At 44.7% G+C, this 25766-nt stretch overlaps 2 protein-coding genes across 7 annotated transcripts in view; one reads left to right on the top strand and one right to left on the bottom strand.

Annotated features, from left to right (window-relative positions):
* The window catches only part of LOC309857054 (conserved oligomeric Golgi complex subunit 2-like), a 32508-nt gene extending 24010 nt beyond the window's left edge, over positions 1-8498 (bottom strand). For 2 of the 5 annotated variants that reach the window (XM_082749934.1, XM_082749933.1), the window contains exon 1: positions 8221-8496. In XM_082749934.1, the coding sequence (XP_082606060.1) occupies positions 8221-8292 (72 nt within the window). In that variant the 5' untranslated portion in view covers positions 8293-8496. Of the gene's footprint in view, positions 1-8220 lie in introns of all 5 variants that reach the window. The other 3 variants (XR_014307453.1, XM_082749935.1, XM_082749936.1) reach the window with 3 other exon arrangements.
* LOC309857055 (uncharacterized protein) overlaps positions 1-25766 on the top strand; it is a 252171-nt gene that overhangs the window by 208128 nt on the left and 18277 nt on the right. The window contains exon 3 of one of the 2 annotated variants that reach the window (XM_082749940.1): positions 459-556. The exons of the other annotated variant lie outside the window; for it this stretch is intronic. The gene's annotated coding sequence lies outside the window, so the exon portion shown is untranslated. Of the gene's footprint in view, positions 1-458; positions 557-25766 lie in introns of those variants that run through there. 2 annotated transcript variants of the gene reach the window in all.

Genomic DNA, 25766 nt, shown 5'->3' with positions numbered 1-25766 from the left:
ATGTGGGACAACCGAACTCTCATTCACTGTTTGGTCAGAATGCAAAATGGGAGGCACTGTGTGAGACAGCTTGGCAGTTTCTCACAGAACTAAACACAATCTCACTATAAGATCAGTAATTGTGCTCCTTTGTATTTACCTAAAAGAGCTTAAAACTAGTGTCCACACAAAAACCTGCACACGGATATTTACAGCAGCTTTATTCTCTGAAGTGCCAAAACTTGGAAGCAATCCAATCTCCTTCAGTAGGTGAACAGGTACACTGTGCCACACCCACACAACGGATTATTCGACAATTAAAAGATGAATTATTAAGCCACAAGACTTCGAAGAACCTTAAATGCATATTGCTAAGTGAAAGACCAGTCTCAAAGGCTAAATACTATATGATTCCAACTCTATGGCATTCTGGAAAAGGTAAAAATTAACCAACATTTTAATTTTTATTTATTTTTTAGGTCATCTCTATACCCAATGTGGTGGCTAGAACTCACAACCCCAAGATCAAGAGTCAGATGCCCTAGCAACTAAGCCAGCCAGGTGCCTCTGAAAAGGTAAAACTCTAGACAGTCAAAAGATCCCGGGCTGAGGGGTGAACGAGGAGGGTGCAGAGAGAGGAGAAGAAACAAATAGATGAGGTACAGTGTTTTTCAAGGCAATGAAACTAGGCTGTAAGATACCAACAGTAGGTAAATAACATTATACATTTGTCAAAACCCACAGAACTATAGAAAGAGGAGTGAACCCTAATGTAAACCATGGGTTATTAATTAATACTGTATCAATGCTGGTTCATCAGTTGTAACACATGTACCACAACAATGTAATACATTAATAATAGGAGATAGTGAAGTTAGAAGAAAAATATCTTCTCTTTGTACTCAGGGGTATTTCCTATCTGAACCCAGTTAAAGTACAAATCCCCCAAAAGGCCAGAAGTTGGGAGATCACAAGAGGTTTGGAACACAGGAAAATAAATGAGCAAACCAGACAAGCTGCAGGTAATTAAGAACCATTAACCATGAGAGAAGCAGTGACATCACTCAAAATTAAAACCAAATAGAGTTTAAAAGTTTAGCTACTTTACTAACTAGCTGCAATCAGGGATGGCAAACAAAAACTAATTCAAAGTAACCTGGGAATTAATCATTTAAAACTTATCAATAATCTGAAATTAGTAGCTTTAGTGCTCTGAAAATTACATGGAATTTGGAAAGATTGAAGTTCTCTAAGCTGCCAAGAAGTAAAACACTCCTTCCCAGATACATGGACTTATAAAATCACTATATACTATCTTCATGAGAAGCAGAATCCCCCAGAACCATCACTCTGTAATGATGAGAAGTACTAAGAGGGCGGGCGCCTGGGTGGCTCAGTGGGTTAAGCCGCTGCCTTAGGCTCAGGTCATGATCTCAGGGTCCTGGGATCGAGTCCCGCATCGGGCTCTCTGCTCAGCAGAGGGCCTGCTTCCCCCTCTCTCTCTCTCTCTCTGTCTGCCTCTCCATCTACTTGTGATTTCTCTCTGTCAAATAAATAAATAAAATCTTAAAAAAAAAAAAAAAAAAAAAAAAAAAAGAAGTACTAAGAGGGCATATGAAATTTATGAAACATGTCCCATTTCATCGAGACAAAAAACCAAAATAGTTAAGCACTAATCTGCACACTACATAGGGGTTGAAAGACATAGAAAGTTTGTGTGAGCTCACGTATGTGTGTGTTTCCAACCATTCTTGAAAACAATGGACAACAGAGATGAATAAATGTCCCTGTATATCCCATAAATATTCCTCAATTATTTATCATGCAACTCCAGCTCTGCTCTAAGACCTGGGGACACAGTCATAAAAAGAAAAGACAAGGTCTCTGCTTTTAAGGAGCAGATATTCTAATGCAGAAATGAGAAAATAAATATGTAAACAAACATTATATTAATGAACAGTGATCAAATAGTGATTAATGAATAGTGATCACAGCTAAAAAGAAAACAGGACACAGTAAAGGTTGAGTGACAAATGGCATGTATTTTAACTTGGATGAACCAGGAAATATAGAACAATGAGTTGAGATCCAAATGACACAAAAGAACTAGCCACAGGAAGTGTGGGAAGAGTATTCCCGCCCAAGGTATCAGCATGTATACAAAAATGTCCTTGGAGCTCTTCCCTCCAGCCCCTGCTCTCAAATCTCTGACCCAGCTAGGTGGGGACATAATCTAGGACTTGTGTCTCCCAAAACTCATTCTAAATCTTTGTTCGGTGACTAAATTATTCAAGCTTGAGAAATTAAAAACATATGCTAACTAGATCTTCCCACCATCTACAGAGAGATCATCTTAAAAGCATCATGAAATAGTAACACTGAAATTCTAAAAAACTTCTGTTCTAACATTTTCATCAATTTTATATCAAACTCCTTTCTTGAATTTATATACCCATTTGACATATTTATGAAGAGACAAAAAAAAAATAACATCTACTTTCCGTAAATGTATTTATCCATCTAACAAATATTTGAGTACCTAATTACACTCTGTTCCAGCTGATTTCTTCTCTTTATCTCTTTTTTCCCCTCAATTTAACACCAATCATAATCTATGTAGGCTTTTAGTTCGCTTTTCAAAATTAATTTCTTGAACTATTTAAAGGAATTATCCAGTGCTAGAGTTCTCAACACTCGTCACACTTAAGAATCACTTAAGAAACTTTTTTAAGATTTTATTTATTTATTTGACACAGAGAGAGAGATCACAAGTAGGCAGAGAGGGAGGGAATCATGCTCCATGCTGAGCAGAGTGTCCCATGCAGGGCTCGATCCCAGGACCCTGAGACCATGACCTGAGCTGAAGGCAGAAGCTTAACCCTCTGAGCCACTAAGGCAGCCCCTCACCTGAGGAACTTAAAAACAAAAAGCCCAAAGGGCACCTGGCTCATTCAGTCACTGGAGCGTGAAGGTCTTGATCTCAGGGTTGTGAGTTCAAGTCCCATGTTGGGTATAGAGATTACTTAAAAAAAAAAAGAAAGAAAGAAAGAAAGAAAGAAAGAGCCCAAGCCCCAGTTTGTGATTAATTTGTTTAAATGTTTCAAGAAATTTGATGCTAAATGTTGTAAGACTAGTTAAATAACAAAAAGATATATTTACATAATACTTCTTGCTCTCAAATTTTGAACAAAGAACTTACTAATAATCAATAACTTAGTAGGCCAACATTTTATTTAAATAAGTTTTATGGTACTACAAAGAGTGAATTAGAAAATCAAAAGCTCTTGTCCCACTTCCCTCAGTTCCCACCTGTGGCCTCTGGAAAGGAACATATTACAGTAGGATTTCCAAGGACTGATGCGTGGGGGTCAGGCGATCTGGCCTGTGATTGGCCCCAACTAGCTGTGTGGCTTTAAAGGAAGTCATCACACCTCAGGCCTCAGTTTCCTTATCTGCAAGCCAGGATGGACTAGAGTCTTTTCAGAGGAGCTGGCAAAGATCAAATAGATAAGCACCACCTCATTATACTAACAAGCAAACAGAAGGCCAGAGGCGAGTGATTTGCCCCAAGTCAGACATAAGCAGGCAGAGAGCAGAGCCGAGGATGGGACCCACATCTGCAGGTCACAGCTAATCAACCAGCACAGTACAAACAGATCTGAGCAGCTGCTCATTCTTCCCCTTTTCCGTTTTGTCCATCAGAATGCATGCTCCCTGCAAACAAGGACACACAGGACCTGCTTCCTATCTCAAAATTCCCAGTTCAGGGGCGCCTGGGTGGCTCAGTGGGTTAAAGCCTCTGCTTTCGGCTCAGGTCATGATCCTAGGGTCCTGGGATCGAGCCCGCATCGGGCTCTCTGCTCGGTGGGGAGCCTGCTTCCTCCTCTCTCTCTGCCTGCCTCTCTGCCTACTTGTGATCTCTCTCTGTTGAATAAATAAAATCTTTAAAAAAAAAATTCCCAGTTCACCAACTTATAACAGGGAGAAACCTCAAGGACTTACCCCCCCCACACACACACACTGTTCTTTTACCTATGGAACATGAGGGTACATACATTCACCGTCCAGAGGGCTCCTGCCTTCACTTCTCATGGAAAAGGTCATCCTGTGCCTACCCGGGGTGCCAATGAAGCCACAGGTTCCAGAGAGGACACAGAGAAGTTTGAAGGAGGCAGATGGCTCAGTGCAGAAACAAACTGTCTACCAAGGGAAACTACCCCATGGGGTACTGATTCTCTTTGAAATACGTTCGAGTGCGTGGGAAAATGGTTTTTCAAGAGCTGGTGGACTGACCAGTCAACTGGTACATACAAGACCACATCCGCATTCTGACAAGAGTGGCTTGCCTGCAGTGTAGACCAGGGGCCAGAAAGACAAGGAAGGCGCATGGAGACTGGGTGAGAAGCTTCTATGGTGTGATGGCAAGGGCGCATTGCAAAGGTACGAGAAGAGATGGAAAGAAGTATATGGACTCAAGAGGTTTAGGAAGCGAAATCCACAGGACTTGGTGTGACAGACTAGATTTTGGAAAGGTGACAGAGTAGGAGTTGACTTCTGGTTTCCCGACTCCACGCTAAACGTATGAAGTGTTTACCGAGAGAGGCAATAGAATAAGAAAGGTGGTTTTCAGTGGAGGAGGTGCTCATGAATTCCGTCTTGAACCTGATGAGTCTGAGGGGCCACAGACACATCCGAGAAGAAAGGTCAGCAAGTCCGATACACAGAACTGGTGCTCAGGAGGCGTGTGGGCCAGAGACAGGAATCTGCCTTACCTGCTGATAGGTGGTCATGAAGCTGCACAAAAGGTCATCTAGGGAAAGAAAGGAACACGGGGCTGAGCCCATAATCAGCATTCAGTGGCTACCAGAAGCATGACTTTGCACAGGAGACACATCAGAGAGGTAGAAGAAAGACAGGAAGCAATGCAGAGCATTTGGTCTACTGCGATGTCGAGTAAGAAGACAGAGAAAGGTCGGGTGCGCTGACTTAGAAACAGTTTTGGTAAGAACTCTTTAGTGGAATGACAGGGCCTGAAGGGTGGAAGGTGGGAAAGTCAAGTCAACCCCTGAGCACTGGCTGTGATGCGCGACAGTGACAGGGCAATACCTAGAGGTGGGGCAGTCAAGTGGGAGAGGATCAAACAGGAGAGCGTGATGGGAAGGAGTGCAGGGGAGAGGATCCTCCAGGCTCCTGGAAGGGCGGGAGGGCATGGACTCTGAGCCAGAGTGGAGACCGAACCCGAGGAGGAAGGAGAGCCCCTCCCCGTACCAGGCGAGGAGGAGAAGGGGACAAATACAAGAATGGGATCATGATCAGCCGGATGGAGGAGGTCCCGTGGGATGGCTGCTAATTTTTCTGTACGACTGGAGATGAAGTCATATGTTGAGATGGAAGAGGAAGGCTACATGTGATGTCAATAGCACACCCATGTAAATGGTCTAATTTATCTGTTATGCCACTTTCTCCCCCTACTACCAATACCTTATGTCCTGCTCATCTATTAGTTGGCTGTCAACCCAAAGGATTTTCATATTTCTAAGCCGACAAAGTATGATGTTGCCAGTGCCTCTGCCCCAGGTGACCCTTCCCCATCTGCCATTCCTGCACTTTGATCACCTACCTCTTTTGCATACCTTTCCCCTTCTATTTCTTATTAGATCTCATAAACATGACTTTTTAAGTAGTCTCCTGCCACCAGTCAGCTCGCACTCAACAGGTATGACCATGCAACTTCCTGCTGTAAACCTGACTGCAGCTCTACCATGAAGACTGCATCAACGTGGATCCCTCAATGTATGCAGTGTCCAAGGTGCAACCCGCAGCCCCACCCCATCTCCCTTTCTACCATCCCAGTCTCATTCCAAAATGTGCCAAACAAGACACCTACGTAGAAATACAACCCCGAGAGCAAGCTCTCCGCTTATTTCTGCCTCGGAACTGTAACTTAACAAAACATCTCTCTGACGGAAACACAAATTGCAAATAACCTTTATCTCCAGCTCCCACATAGAAGATCAATACCACTTTACACAGAACAGCTGTTCCATGTATTTTCCTTCTATGTATGAAGGGGTCATGTTCATTAACACTACAAATTGTACATTATATTCAGAAATTTCAGAGCTTTGAAAGAATATGGAATTGCTGGCATTCTAGCCACTTTCCCAGTTTGCTCTCTCCCTACCTTTAAGTCCTACTTTAGAACTGCTATTTTGAGATTTCTATTTTCCGAAGCTGCTTTGGCCAAAGGCATTCTGTCAGGTCAGAGTGAGAAAGATGGCAGGGCTAGGAAGTGTGAGAAAATGCTAGTGTTAGGCCCAAAGAAAGCCTGATGAAGTCCAAAGACAGACAAGCTAAAAAGACTTCCGTGCTTTGACATTCTTTAAGTCTATGTGTGTGCCTTTTCTTCTTCCAATGACCTCTCTCCTCATCACGTGTCCTTCGTTAACAAAAGGTTTCTGGATCCGAGAATTCACTCTGTGCTCTCCTTCAGACACTCCATTCACTTTACACCTTTTATTACAGTGGCTTAACATCACCATACAAGAACAAGAGTACAATATACCTTCGTCTAGACATCCCTACATATTAAAAATGATATGGGCACACCGCAGAGGATCCAGACATAAGCACTTTTAAAGCCAGAGTTTGGGAGATGTGATCTGAATGCTGAAAGACCCGCGGATCCCCTTACCCAAGAATTCAACACTGCCACAGGATGCAAACAGCAAGAGTTTCTTTATTGTAGCACAGGCGCCTGCGGGTGGTCAGCAGCTCCTGCTAGCTGAGCACACCTGGCTGGGTGGTGCAGGTTTTTTATAGACAGGTACAAACAAGTCCCAGATGGGACGGGGCCGATTGGCTGACAATTTGAACATTTGAAAAAAGGCATTCTTGGTGTTAGCGGATTGGCTTTGGAAGACCCCCTCACGCGAAGAGAAAGGCGGGAAGGGAAAACAAAGAGGGGAAGTTTGACCTTATTACTCAGCGGAAAGACATCCTGCATACCTGACTATGCAGCCCCCTGTCTACGTGACCTACCTGACCATGCAGCCCCCTTGCCTGCGTGACCTTGCCTCTGCTATTAGGAGAAGGTATCTTGTTCAAACAGGAGACAAGTCTCATGCCCTAAAAGCCAAGTGGTTACAGAAAGGCAAAAGAGCAGTTACATTGAATTCAACCCTGGGGGAAGGGTCTTTTCATTACAAGGGGAGGAGGGGTACTCTTACACAACAAAAGAGCAGTTAATTAGTTAACGACGGGGGGGGGGGCGGGGGTCTTTCAAATGCAAGTATCAAAAAGGAACTAGCTGGTTAACCCAAAAAAGAAAAAAACACATTATGACTTGAAGCCATAAAAAAGTAAGAAATTCAAACTCTTTTCAGAATTTTAGGTACCTACAGAGCCAAAACTTTTTAACACTGAAACCAGCTACTAAATCCCAATCCTTAGAAATTAAACATATACGTTTTGATAGTTTAAGTACAGACCCAGAGGGATACAGAAAACAGATAAAGCTCCTCCTGGCTCTGATTCAAACCTTGGGACATTTTCAAGGCTATGTCTGATGAACCTTTCCTGTCAGTAAAGTCTTTTCAGTTTAAATTTCTATTCTGTAAGTTTATGTCCTACAGTTATCTGCTGCCAGCTTCAGGCTAACCTCACCAAGAGAAGTAGGGCAACTTTCGAAAAGGAGCTTGGTATGCTTTGTAGTACTGGACCAGAACCAGTAAAGACAGTACAATCTTTCAGATTTCTCATTCTGAGCTTAAGACGAAAGTCAGGCATAAACGTTAGGTTAAGTGCCTTTTTGACCCGATTCCTGGTAAGTACGTGCGTTCAGTAATGTGTTCAACGCACAGTCGCTGAGCTTCTAGGCACAAGGCACTGGGAGGCTTCTGTCAGGCTGGGGGAGTGGCGGTCTGATTGTGCCGCACGGTACCAGAGTCGGGTCCTACGGGTCCGGGGCTTTTACGTTTAGCTCAAAACCACTTGCCCTGAACTTTCAGGCCTTTTCATTCAATGTGCACGATTTCACAGGAGTGCTTTCTCCAGGCTGCACCTAGCCCACCCGAGGCCAAGAGACTCACTGTGAAGTGCAGTGAGGTCCTTGCCGAGGACCCGTCCGGGGCGGGGAGGGCCCAGGAAGCCCGCAGGAGAAGCCCGAGGAGAGGCCCTGGAGGGCCAAGGAGGGCAGGCCACCCACGGCCCAGCTCTGAGGAGCAGAGCCCAGGCGCGCACCTTCATGAACGCGTCCTTGTCGAAGCAGAGCGTGTCCGGCCCCTTGGGCAGGTTCATCCTACTTCTCTCCATCCCGCCGGCCGCCGCCTCTCAGCACCGACACTCGAGCGAGGAGGAAAGGTAGGAGGCTGCGCTCCCCGACGCTACCGGTGAAGCCACCGCGTTTCCACTGTACAGAAGGCACTGCTTCCTCCAACATGGCAGCGTCCGTCCCCCGGCCAATGAAAGAGGACGCCGCAGGCCCGCCTCCGCCTGCCTCCGCCAAGAGAGGGGTGCGGACCGCTGCCGCAGAGCCAGAAGGTGATGCTGCCCCCATGCGTCGGGAGGGCGACACTACAACCTCGCGTAAGTTTCTGCGGAGCAGCCCCGCCGCTGGTGATGTGGGGTGAGCGGGAGAGGGGAGGGCGGGGAGGGTCAGGGGCGCTCCCTCCCCAACCCGCCGTTTCCCTCGGAAAATCGGCCTGCGAGCCTCTTCCAGGACCTTCTCCCGAGATTGTCCCGTGGGAAGCATAGCCGTGGCGGGATGCTGGCCCTTTACTTCTGCGGCCGGTTGTCCAGAGTGGGGGGAGCGTCCTGGTGTCAGGCCTCAGGTCCCCGTGCGCCGCCACTGCATCCGCCTGGGCGCGGAGTCCTCTGTGGGAACCCGGCTTCCGCCCTTAGCCCCCGCACCCACCCGGGAGCGTGGCTTCTCCCCCGCCGAGCTTGGCTCCAGCGATCAGTAGGAGCCAAGAGAGTCAGGATGGAACAGTCAAGACCCCATACAGTGCACTGCCACTTGGAGCCCTGGCTGTGGCAGTGGCGTGGCCCACCAAAGCCAGGAGCAACAGGCAAGACCCCAGACCCCAAATGCTAATGGAACACCCTGGGGAGGATGAAGGAAAGGCAGAGAGTCAGCAGAAACCTTCCCAAAGGACATTTCCCTCAGTTTCATCTGGGAGCTGACATTCAGCTGGTACACACCCCTTCAGCCACACAAAGTTTGGTGACTGGCCTCTGGCCAGAACCTGCTGTGTGTCTCCCTACCCTGAACCCTTCCCAAGATCCCTACCATGGCCTTGCGATCCAGGCACTGGGCAGCTGGGCAGCTCCCAGCTCCACTTCGGCTCAGCTGCTGGGAGGCCACAAGTTTGGGTTCTCAGAGCTCTTAAAGAATCACCTCGCTCCCGCCGACAAAACGCAGCCGACAAGTAGATGTGGGAGCATGTTTATGTCCAGTCCACTCTAGAATGGGCGGAATCGTGTGTTTGTGGCTAGCGTTGGTTCAATCGCCACACCTGCCCCCCTCCTCCTGCCGTCCACCCCACATTTATTTTGAGATTTTTCTTTCCTCTTCCCTTGCTCTTTCTCCCACTGTCCTCCCCTTTAGTGGGAATGTCATGGTCAAATGATGATTCATTTCTCTTTTTTTTATCCGTGAGACTCTGACAGCTCAAACCACAGATCTCACCCATGTACTTCAGGCTGCAGCTTTGCTGTAATAGCCCAGGACTGGGCTGTCCCTCCCAATGCTGTGATCTCCCAGAGATAGCAGGAGCAGTCCTTAGAAAGGGATGGGACACAGCAAGACAATGGCTTACTGTGAGTCTTGCATTCGAGTCACTCCAAACGGGAAACTGGTCACATTTTTTTTAAAAACGTGAGTACAGGGACTCCTGGGTGGCTCACTTGGTTAAGCAGCTGCCTTCGGCTCAGGTCATAATAACAGCGTCCTCAGATCGAGTCCCACATCAGGCTCCTTGCTCAGCAGGGAGCCTGTTTCTCCCTCTGCCTCTGCCTGCCATTCTGTCTGCCTGTGCTCTCTCTCCCCCCCCCCTCTCTGATAAATAAATAAAAAAAAAATCTTTAAAACCTGAGTACAGAATCTGAAACAATACATTCCCTAGCAGTGGGCCTGGCAAGGCCTTGTTGAGGAAAACGTGCCCAGTCAATATCCAGAGACTATGACAGGTAGGATGAGAGCTGGAATCTTATTTGGAGAATCAGAATAAATTGCCAGGGGAGCAACTATGAAAGTGCATTCTATGCCCTGTTGTGGTCATTTGGATATAGGGAATGAAAGCCTCATTATTTAGTCTTTGTTTGTTTACTCTTATTATGAAAATTCTCAAGCATACACCAAAGTGTGTAGAGCAGAAGGATCCCGGCCCTTCCGAGTACTTATCACTCTGCTTCCCCAACTGTTTCATAGGCCCTCCTCCTTCTACTGCACCCAAAGTGCCTGTATTTTTGTTTTTTGGGGAGAGAGGAGGTCTGGAATATATTTTAAAGTAAATCCCAAACATCACATCATTCCCTGCTCCCCAAATACCTTGGTTTACACATCAAAGAAGGAGGAGGAAGAGGTGGAGGAGGGGAAGACTGAGAAGGAGGAGGGATGAAGAAGAGAGATTTCCGCACAGGCCCACTATGCCTGAATCAATAGGTCTAATAAGCTATTCCGATTGGCTCTGAGAGGCATGACTTTTAGCCTCTCAGACTTTTAGGGCCACAGTGCTAATAAGCGACAAGGGCAAATTCAGGCAGCACAAACAGCAAGGCCCACACTCATCACCAAGGCACCGAGGCGGGGGGCAAGGGTGCCAGACCGACGGAACAAAGTAGTCTGGGAAACCCACCTGCTCTAGAAGTCCAGATGAGCGAGTAGTTGAACTGTTTTTTACCTTCATTGTCATTCTTTTCTGAAATTATTGCCGGCCTTTGGTAAAGACATAAACCTGAGCTTGTGCAGCCTGGGGTACTGATCTTGGGGTTGCTGAAGAGAGTAGGTGCCAACAAAGAATGAAAATCCCTGCTGCCTGTTCTCCTTCCGAGAGTCAGGAGGGAACAGTCAAGACCCCATACAGTGCACTGCCACTTGGAGCCCTGGCTGTGGCAGTGGCGTGGCCCACCAAAGCCAGGAGCAACAGGCAAGACCCCAGACCCCAAATGCTAATGGAACACCCTGGGGAGGATGAAGGAAAGGCAGAGAGTCAGCGGACACCTTCCCAAAGGACATTTCCCTCAGTTTCATCTGGGAGCTGACATTCAGCTGGTATACACCCCTTCAGCCACACAAAGTTTAGTGACTAGCCTCTGGCCAGAACCTGCTGTGTGTCTCCCTACCCTGAACCCTTCCCAAGATCCCTACCATGGCCTCGTGATCCAGGCACTGGGCATGTAACACTTGACTCTGCAGGGGTCCCCGGGCCAGCTTTTGGTTAGTTAGTTGTCCGCGCTGTTAAAGATTTGACTACTGTTACATGTTTGACTCTCGTCTTTGGTGATGGTACCTATTTCATAGGAAATAGAAGCTGGAATCCAGGAAACAGGCTGGAGGATGAAATTAAAAAGTGGATACAAAGCTTCTAATCAGAGCCAGACACAATCGGCGATCAACTATATCCCAGTCTCTCCCCTCTTCTCTCATCTGTACTTTCCTTAATGAGGAATGAGACTTTAAGTTGACTTTTTTTTATCTTCAAGTCTCTCTCTCTCTCTCGATTCCCTAACTTGCCTCTCTTGCCTTCATTTCATCCTAGAGCTTGTGCCCACGACTTCTTTTCTAAGTAAATATTAACCTCCTTTGACTCTGAATCTCTGGAAAATTCTCAGTTTCCTATTTTTCCTGGCACTGTGACAGGTCCTCATTTCTTCTTCCCACTCCTCTCTATTTATAGTTTTCACATTTTTTTTTTGGCAGGTTGGCTACAGAACACTCAAAAATTGCAAAGAGAAATATTGTGTTCTGGAAATTCGTCCGAGCATTTTTTTCCAATACCGTCCTCATGCTCTTTTGATCCTCTCTTGAACTGTTGGACTAAAGCAGCTGACGCTTCCACCAGCAACCAGAGTCATTCTGTCCACTACTGTGGGAACAGAGGGTTTCCATTTGGAACTGCAGACTGAGCCTAAAGTCTGGTGGCCCTTTGGTGCCAGGATAGCAGGTATGGGACGGGTGGGACATGGAGGACAAGCATCATGGTAGAGGTCTCCATTCGACCAGGAAAGCTCAAAATGAGCCAACAGGTCCATTTCAACATCTTCTGTGTTTTCCTTATAACCTGTTTCATTCCAGAGTGGATTTGAGATCATTTAGTTTGATTCTTAAATGTTTCCCATTCCAACCGGAAACAGACTCATTTTACGGGCACCCAAATTCTGCCTCATCTTCCTAATCAGTTAGTACCCCAAATTGGGTATGATAGTGCCAGAACATTCTTCCATGTGTATTTTATAACAGACTAGTATTTTATTAGTTTTTTTTCAAACTAATAAGAATGATAAGGGTAACTTTTTTTTCTTTTAAAGCATAGGCAAAATCACGAAAGACATTGAAATGAACCTAAAAGATTATAGTGTCTTCCAAGGGAAAACAGGTGTTGTCTCATGTACCCTTCTGGGCTGACCAATTCTATGGGATATTCTGTGCCTTTCTTGTCTTTGAGCTATTTTGCAACTCTATAGATTGTACATAATTTATGTGGATGCAGATGATCTTGTCTAGCTATATGTAAATGTATTTTGTCCACTGGAAGTACAGTTGACCCCCTTTCATTTGGTAGAAGGCAGTTTTGCATCCATTTGCATTCTATTTGCATATCTATTTGCATCTATCAAAGCAAATTCGTTTAAGTATTATTACTGATTGTATATGTGTCTGCCTTGAGATTCTTGCTTGAAGTGGTGGTAACATCTTAGTGGTTCCCGAGCTAATGAATGAATTAAACAAAATCCCTTCAGGCATTCATCTCATATTTGTAAAATGGTCCTTATTTAATCTTTTTGAGAAAATGATACACTAGCAAACCATGACAAGATTCTGGTAAATGAAAAGTACAATGAAATCAAATCGGAATGAATTTTAGAATTACCTTCAATGTGGCCCACGCTATGCCAGAGGCAGAGAATGAATGAATCTCAAAGACATGGCTTCTGGCCCCCAGGAGTTACAGTAATCTGTGTCAACATTGGCATGCCTGAGAAATGCATGTGACATTCCCATCAGGGTTTCCCTGGGGGTTCAGTTAACCTTTCTCTTCCAAGCTACCCTCTCTTGTGGTGATATCAACTGTGCCCTTGGTTTCAGCTCCCATTCCCTAGCCAACATCTCTCCCACTGATACACGACCATCTGTTTCTTTCCTACCCACCAGGCCCGTGTAACTGACTACCTACTCATGTTATTTCACTGATGTCCCACCTGTGCCTCAAAACCCAGCATGTTCAAAACTTGATTCATCATCGTTTCTGAAAGAATGGCTTATCCTCTTTTGCTTTGTTTCTTTACAAATGATTCTACCAATGCCAGTGGCATGCACCAGAAACCAGGAAGGAATCATACAGCTGAGCCAACCTGCTGTACTTTAAAACACTTGACCACAATTCTCCAGTGGATAGTCAACCCTGGCTTCAAACTCCCTTGTCTCTCCGGTGAGTTTGCTTTCCCTCTAATGAATGACCGTTTCACACCTTTAAGACTTGCCTCAACAATCCCTACCCCCACCTCTTCTGAACTATGTCACCTCACTCCCAGCTCCTGTCCCAGGGATGAGGGAGCAGAAGGCAAGCTTAGGACAAAGCAGAAACTGGCACCCTACACCCTCTCCCCATGCCATATGTGTAACATTCCTCATGCACTCCTGGCTGCCCTAAAGGAAAAACGATGCTTAACTGATAGAGATCCCAGTCCTGCAGGACAGGAGTCTACCTCCATCTACGAATGTCCTAGCGACTTACAAGGAAGGAAGAAGCTTTCTCATCAATAGCCTGACTTCCAGAGACCCATACCTCAGTTTCCGGAAGCCCTAACATCATCCTCCCCTCCATAAAATTGTGGGAGGCTAAGGGGGAGGGAAGTGTAATAAAACTGAATTTCTTCTAAGCCCAAAGCCCACTGACAAGGATGTGTGATAGGAGGAATGTAACATATCTCCAGGAAACTCCCGACTGTCTTCATGCTTTCCCCCATGAGAGGCAAAAACAGCCTTGACTTGACAATAACCAGGTCTCCCTTATCCTGAAATTCTTCTTTAGCATATGACAGTCATTCTTGTCACCCCCTTTGTCCTCACCTTCCTCAGCTCCCAGTCAACCATGCCTCTGTCTGAGCAGCTCTTTCTGCCCCTGGGTCCTGTCCCTGTGTTTTAATAAAACCACCATTTGCACCTAAGACGTCTCAAGAATCCTTTCTTGGTCATCGGCTCTGGACCTCACCCCACCAAACCTCACCTGTGTTCCAAAACTTCATCACTAGTGTCACACTTCAAGAAAATAAAAGCCCTTTGTGTAGGAATTCCCTTATCTTACCACCACCCAATCAAATCTATACCTACATTTCTATCCATTTTTAATTTGTTTTTAGACATTTACTCAACAAATATTTAGTCAGTGCTACACTCTGCCCTGAGTGTTTGTAAATCTGTGGCGAACAACACAGAAAAGTCCCTGGCATCATGGAATTTACATGGTAATTGGAGAAATGTACAAGAAACACAGAAAGAGTTGAAGGCAGAGCAGGTTTATTGAGAAGAGCAGACATCCCCAGCTGGGGTTTGTTCTTCCTTGTGCCTGGGATTTGTTCCCTCCAGCCCTCTCCAGGACTCCACTCCCAGGGTCAATATCAAGTTCTCGTTCCAATGGATCCTTCCAGTCAGAAGACAAATGACCTTTTTCTTAAAAACAAAAGGAAAAAAACCAAAACAAAGACTACCTTTAACCTTCTATCTTCCTATAACAACCTCCATATTTCTCTCCCCACCTCATTCCCAGCATAGCTTGTAAAATATTTGTCTACACCTGAGGGTGTAGGGTACCATGTCCCCAAGGGTAGTTGAAAAATCTCTATAAAGAATCCTTATGTGCAGATCATTTTAAGGGAGTCCATTTCCAGATCCAAACTCCATGTGTGCTCTGTAGGATCGATGATAAGCCCATTCTTGGGTCTGATATCAGGATACTCCTCTCCTTCCTGGAAGATCAAGACACTCCTCTCAGATCTTATTAGAGTGTAGGACTTGGGCTGATACCAAAGTTGAAATACCAGTTTTGTTTCAAATAATGCCCTTCTGTGGGCAGTCCTGGGGCTCCACCTTTAGAGCTTCCTCTCCTTATTAAGGGTAAAGGTTAACATCGGAAAGGGGATTAGGGCAGATGTTGGAAGTGCTCTGACATCAGAATAACAATCAGTTTTGGTTAGTGACACTCATTCCTTCATATTTAAATTAAACTACATATTTTTAGGGACATAATAGGGAAAGGCACAAGTAAGGATTTCAATGGTTTCATTCCATTCCAGTGTGGTTTGGGAAATAAAATAACAAAAAATGAGACTGTTCTGCTTTAAAAAAAAAATCAACTTGTAGCAAGCAAATGTTATTCCAATGAAGTCGATCCTTTCCTATCTCATTTTCTTTTTAAAGATTTATTTATTTATTTGGTAGAGAGAGAGAGACACACACACACACACACACACACACACACACACACAGAACACAGGTAGGGAGAGCCCGGGAGGGAGAAGCAGGCTTCCTGCTGATCAGGAATGTGGGCCTTCATCCCAGGCCCCTGGGATCATGACCTGAGCCAAAGGCAGCTGCTTAGTGATTGAGCCACCCAGGTGCCCTCTATCTCATTTTTTAAATGTTTAATATTTTCAACACCTAGTTAATAAAATATACATATATTGTGATGAAAAGTTTATGATTAAAAAGTTTCAGATTCCCACTTAAAAATGTGCAAGGTGTGTGAATTCTCATAGGCGGTCCATGCACCATACACGCCTATCACTAGCAAACGTGGATGTACTCGGTGTCTCTAGGTTCCCGCTTCCTTAGTGCCCTCTTAATCACTTGGTTTCTCTTCCTACCATCCTGGACCTGTATTCTCAATTTGCTTCTCTATTTCATCTCCGCCCCTTTGAAGAGCTTGATTCTGGGTCTTCTGTAGCTATGCGTTCGCTCTCTCTCTCTCTCTCTCTCTCTCTCCCTCGATCAGGCTTTCGCAACCTAGCACTATTGATACCTGGTGGTTGATTCTCTGCTGTGGGGCTGTCCTGTGCCCTGCAGGACAGTTAGCAGCATCTCTGGTCTCTAGCCACTAGATGCCAGCAGCAACCCCCCCCAAGTGGTGACCACCAAAAATGTTGCCAGATATTGTTCAATCGGCCCTGGGAGCAAAACTCCTTGCCTCACAGCCCCAGTTTAAAAACCACTGCTTTAGCCGATTCCATTCAGCATCATTGATTTAAGTTCTTTGTAGAAGCTGAAGGCTCTGAAGTTAACGTCTTTAATCCTAACCCACCCTTGGAGCTGAGAATTACATGGCCAGCTGCCTGGAGCATATTTCTCCATGAATATGTAACAGGAGTCTTATTTTCACCATGATTTCTATCCTGCTCCCTCCTCAACATTCTCCTGTCCCAGTCTCCCCATCTTAGTAAACAGCATCCCCACCTCCTACTGGCTAAAGCCTCAGCCCCTGGGATAAATTCCCCCTTTCCATTTTCTCGTATCTAATCCATCAGCAAAACCAACTGATTTGATCTCCAAAACAGAAGTCAGACTTGCTCACTGCTCTTTATATCCACTGCTCCCATTTGAATCCAAACCCTGAAATTTTTTTTGCACTTCAGACACTGTTAACAGTCATTGATCCCATGACTACACCTACACAGATATTTTACAAGATCGCTAATCACCGCCAAGTTGCCAAATCCAATGATTAACCCTCAGATCCAAATGACTCAACCTGTCAGTGCTATAGACATAGAAGTCCCTCCACTTCTCTGGAAATATTCTATCTTTTTCATCGTGATGTTGGCTCTCCCTTGCTCTTCCACACTGGTGAGTGATGATGGCTCCTTTCCTGGCTGGGTTTTTTTGAGCTTCCTGACCTTTAGACATCAGTCCTGTGCTCTGGGACTCGGACCTTCTGTTTGAGTTTTCTGTTGTGTTAAAAAAAAATTCAGCTGAGTACATTTTAAAGAACCTATTGGCTTTATTCAATGATTCACGAAATGGGCAGCATCCTGCTTGCAGACTGAAAGGAGCTCGGAGGAGCAGTACAAAATCAAAGACTTTTATAGGCAGAAGAGAGGAGGAGCAAGGAAGTCATGTCAGGCAAACAAAGCAGGTTGGTTATGGCCAGGTGACTTGGCTTCTGGGGATGGCAGGGGTCTGAGGGAGTGGGGATCAGGTGGTGTCTGCTTGCCTGGGCTCAGATTCCATTTCTGGGACAGCTGAAATCATAATTAAGTCTGGTTTGGGGGACATGGGGCTTAGCATAAGCAACTCCATTTTGGGCCTCTTGTTTTGTTTTTAATAGTTACTTCATAACAAATAATAACAAGTTTAGTAACTTTAAACATCTCAGTTTACTATCCTACTATCTCTAGCTGTCAGGAGGCCAGACACAGCTTAACCAGGGTCCTCGGCTATGGGTCTCACTCAAAGGAGGAGAGAAGGTGCCCACCAAGCTGTGTTCTCACCTGCAGGTTCCACTAGGGAAGGCTCTGCTTCCAAACTCACTCGGGTGTTGGCAGAACTCATTTCCTTGTTGCTGTGTGATTTGGGGGGCAGCCCATGCTGGGGCGGGCCAGGGAGATTCTCCAGGCTGTTAACTGGAAGCCATCCTCAGCCCCCAGAGGCTGCTTGCGGTTTCCTGCCATATGACTCTCTCCACAGGTGATTCCAAACTTGGCTCTTTGCTTCTTCAAGTCCAGGATAGCCTCTCACTCCAATCTGTAAAACAGTCTGATTTAATATAATGAGATCATAATAGTGACATCTTCTTACCTTGCCAAATTCTACTGGTTAAAAGCAAGTCCTAAGTCTCATACACACTCCCATCCATACTCACAGGACAAATACTGGGGGACAGATATCATGAAGCTGCCTTATCATGTTGCCAAACACACCTCTGTCCATACTCACTGCGTAGGTAAGCCCACTTCTTCTCAGAGCTTGAACCCTATGTCCTAACGGTGCTCATATTTGTGCCTCCAGCCTGGACCTCACCCATGAATGCCAGACTCGTGTGTTCAGCTGCTGGTTGGGCATCCCCATGTGGATTCAGCCACCATCTCCAGAAACAAACACCTGTTGCCCATCAAACTTGCTTCTCCCGTCGTCTTTCCCATCTTAGCAAGTGGTAACGTCACTGTTCCAGGGCCTCGGGCCCCCAAAATTGAAAAATCATCCCAACTCTTGTCTTTTCCGCACACTCCACACTTAATATATTTACAAATCCTGCGTGTTTTGTCTTCAATATACACCCAGAATCTCTCCCCTCTCCCCACCCCTGCATCTACTGCTCTGGTCTGGCCAATACCCCCTCTCACCTAGATCAGTGGTCCTCAACCAGGAGAGTTTTGTGCACCTGCTCTCCCCCAGGGGATTTTGACAGGGTCTGGACACACTTTTCGTTGTCACAACTTGGGATTGGGAAAGGGCGCTCCTGCGATCTAGTGGTCAGTGCACAGGACAGCTCCCCATAGCAAAAATTAATGTGGCCCCAAATGCCAGCAGTATAGAAATCTCAGTCTACATTAATGCAAGTAGCATCCCCACCCCACAACCCCACAAGTCTGTTCTGCACACAGCAGCCTGAGTGATTCTTTTCTTTTCTCTTTATGATTTTAGTTATTTATTTGACAAATCGAGAGAGAGATCCATGTAGGCAGAGAGGCAGGCAGTGGGAAAGGGAGAATCAGGCTCCCTGATGAGCAGAGAGCCCAATGCGGGGCTCGATGCTGGGATCCCGAGACCATGACCTGAGCTGATGGCAGAGGCTTAACCCACTGAGCCACCCAGGTGCCCCAATCCTTTTCTAATCTAAATCAAGTCAAGCCTCTTCAAAACCATCCAAGCTCTTCTCATCTGGCACAAAGTTAAAGGCAAATCTTTACAATGGCCTTCAAGACTTTATGTGATCTGACCCCACTACCTTCCTTACCTACCTCCTACCACTTGCCGTCTTGCTCATTTTTTGCCCAGCATTATTGGTCGCCGTGTCATTCTTTAAACACACCAGATGTGCTCCCACCTTGGGCTTACTGTTTGCTCTGTGTGGGATGCTCTTCTCCAAACAGCACAACTGCTCGTTCCTTAATTTCCTCCAGGTCTTTCCTCAAATGAGGGAGACTTCCCTGACACAGTCCCATAGAAAATACCAACCTGCTCCCCTAAACCCTCACACCCCATGTCCACTCACTCAGCTTAGTTTCCTTCCTACCCCACATCAACCCCTGATATGTATGTATATTTATTTGCTTCATTTCTCACTCAACAACTAAAATGAAAACTCCAAGAGGACATCAAATTCATTTTGTTTCTTGTTAACTATTCTGTCTTTAGGGTTTAGAACAGTACCTGACACATAGTAGATGTTCCGTAAATATTGGAGAATGATTTGTTTCTATTTTTGCCTTTTCTCTATCCATTCTTTACACAGCAGCCAAAAATGGCATTTTAAAAATGCAAAAGGAATCCCACGACCACGCTCCACCCACCAGTGTAAAACCCTTCAACAGCTTTTCGTTGTGCTCAAGCCGCAGCTGACATTCTACAGCCCAGGCCAGATTAAGATTTCAGAGTTCTTAAAAAAAAAAAAAAAAGTTTTCAGAGTTCTTAATCACTGGAAAGACGATGGTGTTGTCACCACCAGAGATATTTAAATATTTTTGAAGATTAGATCCCAAAGTAAGTGTGCTAAAAGCCTAGCAATATCCGATTTCACAAACTCAGATTTCATAAAGTCTCATTAGTCTTCTCACCTTGTGTAAGTTTAATCTTTCCTCAGCCCCCTTTTCTCTTCTGTTTCAGGCACTCACCATACTTTGCCAGAATGACCATAATGGCCTTCAAACCTGTCATCTCATCTTCAGGAATATGCCCCGTTCCCTCCCCTCCTCACAACAATTCTTCCTCTAAACTTATTATAAGATGATCACTCTAAAATGTGCATCTCATTGTGTCCTTCCCCTACAGGAACTTACTCAATAGCTCCTAAGGACGTGTGAATTTCCTTGGTGTGGTATTTTTACAAGACCCTTTGCTTGCAAGTGGCAGCAATCCAAAGAAAACTGGAGGAACCAAAAGGGAAAAGCAAGCAAACAAACAAAAAACAAAGGAATGTCCAGGTTCCTGTAGGGGTGGATACCACAGAAGTTCATAAAAATCCAAAAGAAGATGGGGCACCTGGGTGGCTCAATGGGTTAAGCCTCTGCCTTTGGCTCAGGTCATGATCCCAGGGTCCTGGGATCGAGTCCCACATCGGGCTTTCTGCTCTGCAGGTAGCCTGCTTCCTCCTCTCTCTCTGCCTGCCTCTCTGCCTACTTGTGATCTCTGTCAGATAAATAAAGAAAAAATCTTTTTAAAAAATCAAAAGAAGAGCTGCAGAACTAAAATTTCAGAATCAAAAACTAGGGACTGGAAACTGGCAAAACACTTTTCACTTTGTCCATGTCTCATGTTTACTTGTCTCCATATGGCTGCTTTCTTCTCTGGTCAGACTCTTCAAGTGTCCAGGAAGATGGCCATTGCCAGCTCCTGAATCCCATCCAGCAAGGCCAGTCACTCGCCTAAAGAGAGAACCTTGTCTTCCTGTCATTTACATATCAATCCCAGGGAGACTCTGATTGGTCCTATTGGTGTCAGGTGGACCAATCACTATACGGGTTTATATGTGTGCCCATCCTCCCCCAGACTGCATAAAGCACAGGTGAAACGTTTTTCAAATTAACATATAATGTATTATTTGCCCCAAGGGTGCAGGTCTGTGATTCATCTGTGTTAAACATTTCACAGAACTCACCATATCACATACCCTCCCCAATGTTCATAATCCAGCCACCCTCTCCATACCCCCTCCATCCCCCGCAAACCTCAGTTTGTTTTGTGGAATTAAGTCTGTTATGGTTTGTCTCTCTCCCCATCCCATCTTGTTTCATTTTTTCCCTCCCTACCTCCCATGACCCCCTACCCTGCCTTTCAAATTCCTCATATCAGAGAGATCGTATGATAATTGCCTTTCTCTGATTGACTTACTTCACTTAGCATAATAACCTCTAGTTCCATCCAAGTCATTTCAAATGGCAAGATTTCATTTTTGATGGCTGCATAGTATTCCTGTGTGTGTGTGTGTGTGTGTGTGTGTGTGTGTGTGTTTATTACATCTTCTTTATCCATTCCTCTGTTGATGAACATCTAGGTTCTTTCCATAGTTTGGCTATTGTGGACATTGCTGCTGTAAACATTCAGGTTTACAGGCCCCTTTGGATCACTACATTTGTATCTTTAGGTAAATACCCAGTAGTGGGATTGCTTGGTCCTAGGGTAACTCTATTTTCCTCTTTGAGGAACCTTCATACTGTGAAGCACAGGGGAAATTATCCAGAGTGAATGGCGTTGTGTACCCAGAAAGAGGAAGATGAGGAAGTACAGCGGTCAGGCACAACACATAGCCCACAGTTTCCACCATTTACATGTTCTCTTCGATTCTACTTTTCCCTGCTCCTTCCGCAGGTTCTGTGCTTGAACCACCGTGAACCCCTGTGAATTCGTGGATGGCTTTGGCTTTCTTTTACCTGCATCTGGCCACACCTGCTGCTCTCTGTGCCTAAAACCCTATTTTCTGGCTTGTTATACAAAGATAATACTTCCAGATATTCTTCACACATCGTACACCTCATACATCACCTCCTCCAGGAAGTCTTTGTTTGGACTTAGGGGTTATATTGTCATTTGGGGATAGTAAGGCCAACAGACCAGGAGATCACTGCCGTTGAAAAGACAATTGGTTACTCACAGATCCCAGAAGGAGGGGGCTGGCGCAGCCACCAGGGAGGGGTGGGGGAGGACAAAGGGGAGCACGGGGTTCCGTCAGGATGGGACTGAGGATAAGAGCCTTTATTGTGGTTTCTGTAGGAAGGAATGGGGGAAGTAGGGATGGTAGGTTGTAACTGGCTGATTTGGACACTTTCAGCAGGAGCTGGGGTATAACGGCTGTCCCTGGTTGTCTGGTACTTGGCCCTGGGGTGATTTGGACCCTGAGTAACAGTTCCACAGAGAAGGTGGTCAGGAATTCAGACTCTAGATTCATTGCTTTGCATTTAAAAACCTCACTCCCAACTGAGGGGTAACTCTCTCTAGGAGCTGACCAAACCTGGAGGGGCAGTCCTTCCAGCTTCAGCAAGCACTCATGATGGTCAAAGTATCAAAATATGGAAAATAAAGGACGGTTACTCATCTTCCCTGATTTTTTTTTCTTTTAAAACTTATTTTATTTAAATTCAATTAGTTAACGTAAAGTGTATCAATAGTTTCTAATGCAGAGTTCAATTATTCTTCCCTGATATTTTTTTCACCCTCTTCCCCTAAATCAGGTTTCTGTGACTCTTCCTTCTGATCCCATAATAACCAGTGCATATTTCTGTCCTTGCAAGGTGACAGCACCAACAATGGCATCCCAAGTGACAGCATAGCAATGTTCAACCTTCAGATTCCTTTGAGGGAAGAGGGTGAGAACTTGAAGCCATTTTAATTTCGATGTAATGGATGTGTGACCTCATTTGATGTGGGTAGCCTGTAAGACTGCACTTCTAGTCTTTACTCAGTGTCTTAAAAATATTTTTATTCATTTTTTTAAATTAAAATGATGACAACAAAACTCGAGGTGTGCTATATATCCTGAATTTCCACCATCACATTCACTTATAGAGCCATTGTTCATTCATCTTCATACTGATTATTGAATACGTTTTTTTCTCTGCATTATTGTGCCTATCTTCGACCTTCCAAATACACAATTAACCAGGAAAATTTAAACTCTGACTGCTCTTTTAAGAAATTGAGGCTTGTAAATATCCGTGCATAGAAAATCAAAACAATATGCCTGATTACACAAGGACCCCTCCCACTGATGAATGTATGGTGCCTTATTATCTTTGTATGGTGCCTGGGTGTGGATTAGGAAAAGAAGCACCATCCTTTGCATGGTTGCAGCTGTGTGATGTGGAGACTGCTTGGGGAGCAAAGCACAGGTTGGTTTTTAGCCCAAAGTGTCTCCTTCTGGTAACCCTTAAAACATCAGGCAAAGATGCTGAATGTGCACTATTTTGCCCCAATGGGTGTAGCTTGATTCATGTTCCTCCCTGGGATTTCCTCTGGGACCTGATAGTGTTATACAATAGCAAGTGAGGGACTAACCCATCACTGTGTAAATTTCTGCTGCCATAATAAAATGTGCATGTTTCTGTTTAGGAATCTGAACATGTATTTGACCTTCTTAGTGATTCAACTTTGAAGCAAAGACTTTTTTCATCTTTTCTTCAAGACTTTGGGTTAAATAAAGGGGTGCTCTGAGATTTTAAGGCAAATTGTCACGAGTCAGCCTTTATCTACAGTTACTTATCTCTGTAATCAGATTTTTCTCAAGACACAAAATACACATACACACAAAATAAAACACAGATACAGTTTAGATGCCGACTCAAATTGTCAGCCAGGGCTGTTGAGTCCACATTTTTTAATCATCCCAGGTGATTGATTATATTAAGTGAATATTAGCAGTTACAAAATAAGTCTACAGTAATACAATGTACTTTTATCATTTTTTTTACATTAATGGTTTTTGGTTAATTATTCCTGTTTCTTAAAAAATAATTTTAAAAAGTATAGCTCTTCTGTAGTCCGAATGTTTGTGTCCCCTCTCAAAAGTCATATGTTGGAGGGACGCCTGGGTGGCTCAGTGGGCTAAGCCTCTGCCTTTGTCTCAGGTCATGATCCCAGGGTCCTGGGATCGAGCCCTGCATCGGGCTTTTTGCTCAGCAGGGAGCCCGCTTCCCTCCCTCTCTCTGCCTGCCTCTCTCCCTACTTGTGATCTCTATCTGTCAAATAAATAAATAAAATCTTTAAAAAAAAGTCATATGTTGGAACCCTAATCCAAGTGTAATGACATTTACAGATAAGGCCTTTAAGAGATTATTAGGTCATGGTGGTGGGGCCCTAACAATGGGATTAGTGCCCTTATGGGAAGAGACGGGAGAGAGCCAATGATATGATATATTACATATAATATATGAAATATTATTATAATGCTATATTATTATATCAATAAATGAAATGCAATAAATAAATAAATAAATAAATAAAATTGCAATGCAATAAATAAATAAATTACAATGGAAGATTATTCAGCTTAACAAAGGAAGGAGTGTGGGTGATGTCCCTGGTGGGCCATGCTGGCTCTTGGCTGGGACCTAAGCCAGGCCCAGACTGAAAACCTGCATTGTCCCACCAACTTGGGGTTTCCTGCTATCTGCCCCCCAAAGGACAAGTGTCCAGTGTCAGAGCATGGGGACAGAAATAGCCTCAGTTAGTTCCTACACTAAGAGTAGCTTTGGAAACTTCTGAAAACCCAACTCATCATCCATCTGGCTATGAAGGGACGTCTACAACATTAATCCCATGACCCATGTTTTACTTTGTAGAATTCCAAACATTCAACAAGCTTGTGAGTGGTCTACTTATTTGCAAGCTTAGGTTGCTGCTTCTTGCCTTTAAAAGCCAAGCACTGTAGTTGCTCCCGTAGATCGGTACAGTCTTTTACAGTTTTCAAAGCACTTATGAGTTCTTCCCCTATTCTTTACTTCTGAAAAGCAAAATGTGTATCAGCCAATGATGTAAGTAGTTTGAACAGAAAAGAACTTTATTGAACATTATCAAGGGCCTTGAAGAATGCCCGGAGGGCCAATGCCAGGTTCTGGGGTTGTACCACCGCAGGACTTCCCAGGGGAGATAGTGCAGTGATACCCAAACAGTTGACCCTGGATGGAACCGTGGGCATGGCTGCTCAGAGAACTCCAGTCTTTTGCATCCATCCTTAGAAACAGATCCTACCTACTTGGTGCTTGCTTCTTATTCTCCCATCAGAGCCTCATGTGGGTGCATCTGATGGGCAGACCTTGTATCATTTGAAAAGTAATTTCTGGCTTCTCTTGGGGTAGAAAGTCAACATGGGAAAATTCCTCAGAGGTAGGAAGAGTGTCCAAAGGATGCTGGCTGTTTCAAATTACAACAAACATGACAAACAATACCACTGACCATCAGAAGTGGGGTTTTAATGTCTTGAAACAGTTATTATTGGGTTTTAATGTTACTGGGAATCATTTACTGTAGGTTCACAAGATATCTGATAAGAGAGCACCTTTTAGATTTCTCTAACCAATAATATCTGCATTCTGATCCTGCAGAAAAAAGTTCTCTGAAAGTGCTGACCAGTTTTGATTGCAATACGATTTCTCAGCCAATTCTTTTCATATCCTATTTGAAGCAGAGCTCAAAGCTCTGTACTGAGTGGGTGGTTGTGTAATTGTTTTAATTCATTTGTTAAACATAATTATCTTTCCTCACTTCTGTCCTATTCCTTTGATATATGCTCAGCAACTTGGTCCCTAATGGATGTGATTAGAGCTTCCCACGGTGTGCAGCATGTGAGGGAAGGGGTGTTACATCGTTAAGGTGGGGACACATCTTCATTTCATGTTTCAGGGACTTAAGCTGTTTCTTTTGA

The sequence above is a fragment of the Mustela nivalis genome (genome assembly GCF_964662115.1).
Source record: "Mustela nivalis genome assembly, contig: HAP1_SCAFFOLD_292, whole genome shotgun sequence".
Taxonomy (NCBI): Eukaryota; Metazoa; Chordata; class Mammalia; order Carnivora; family Mustelidae; genus Mustela; species Mustela nivalis.
This window is presented reverse-complemented; position numbering and strand designations above follow the sequence as displayed.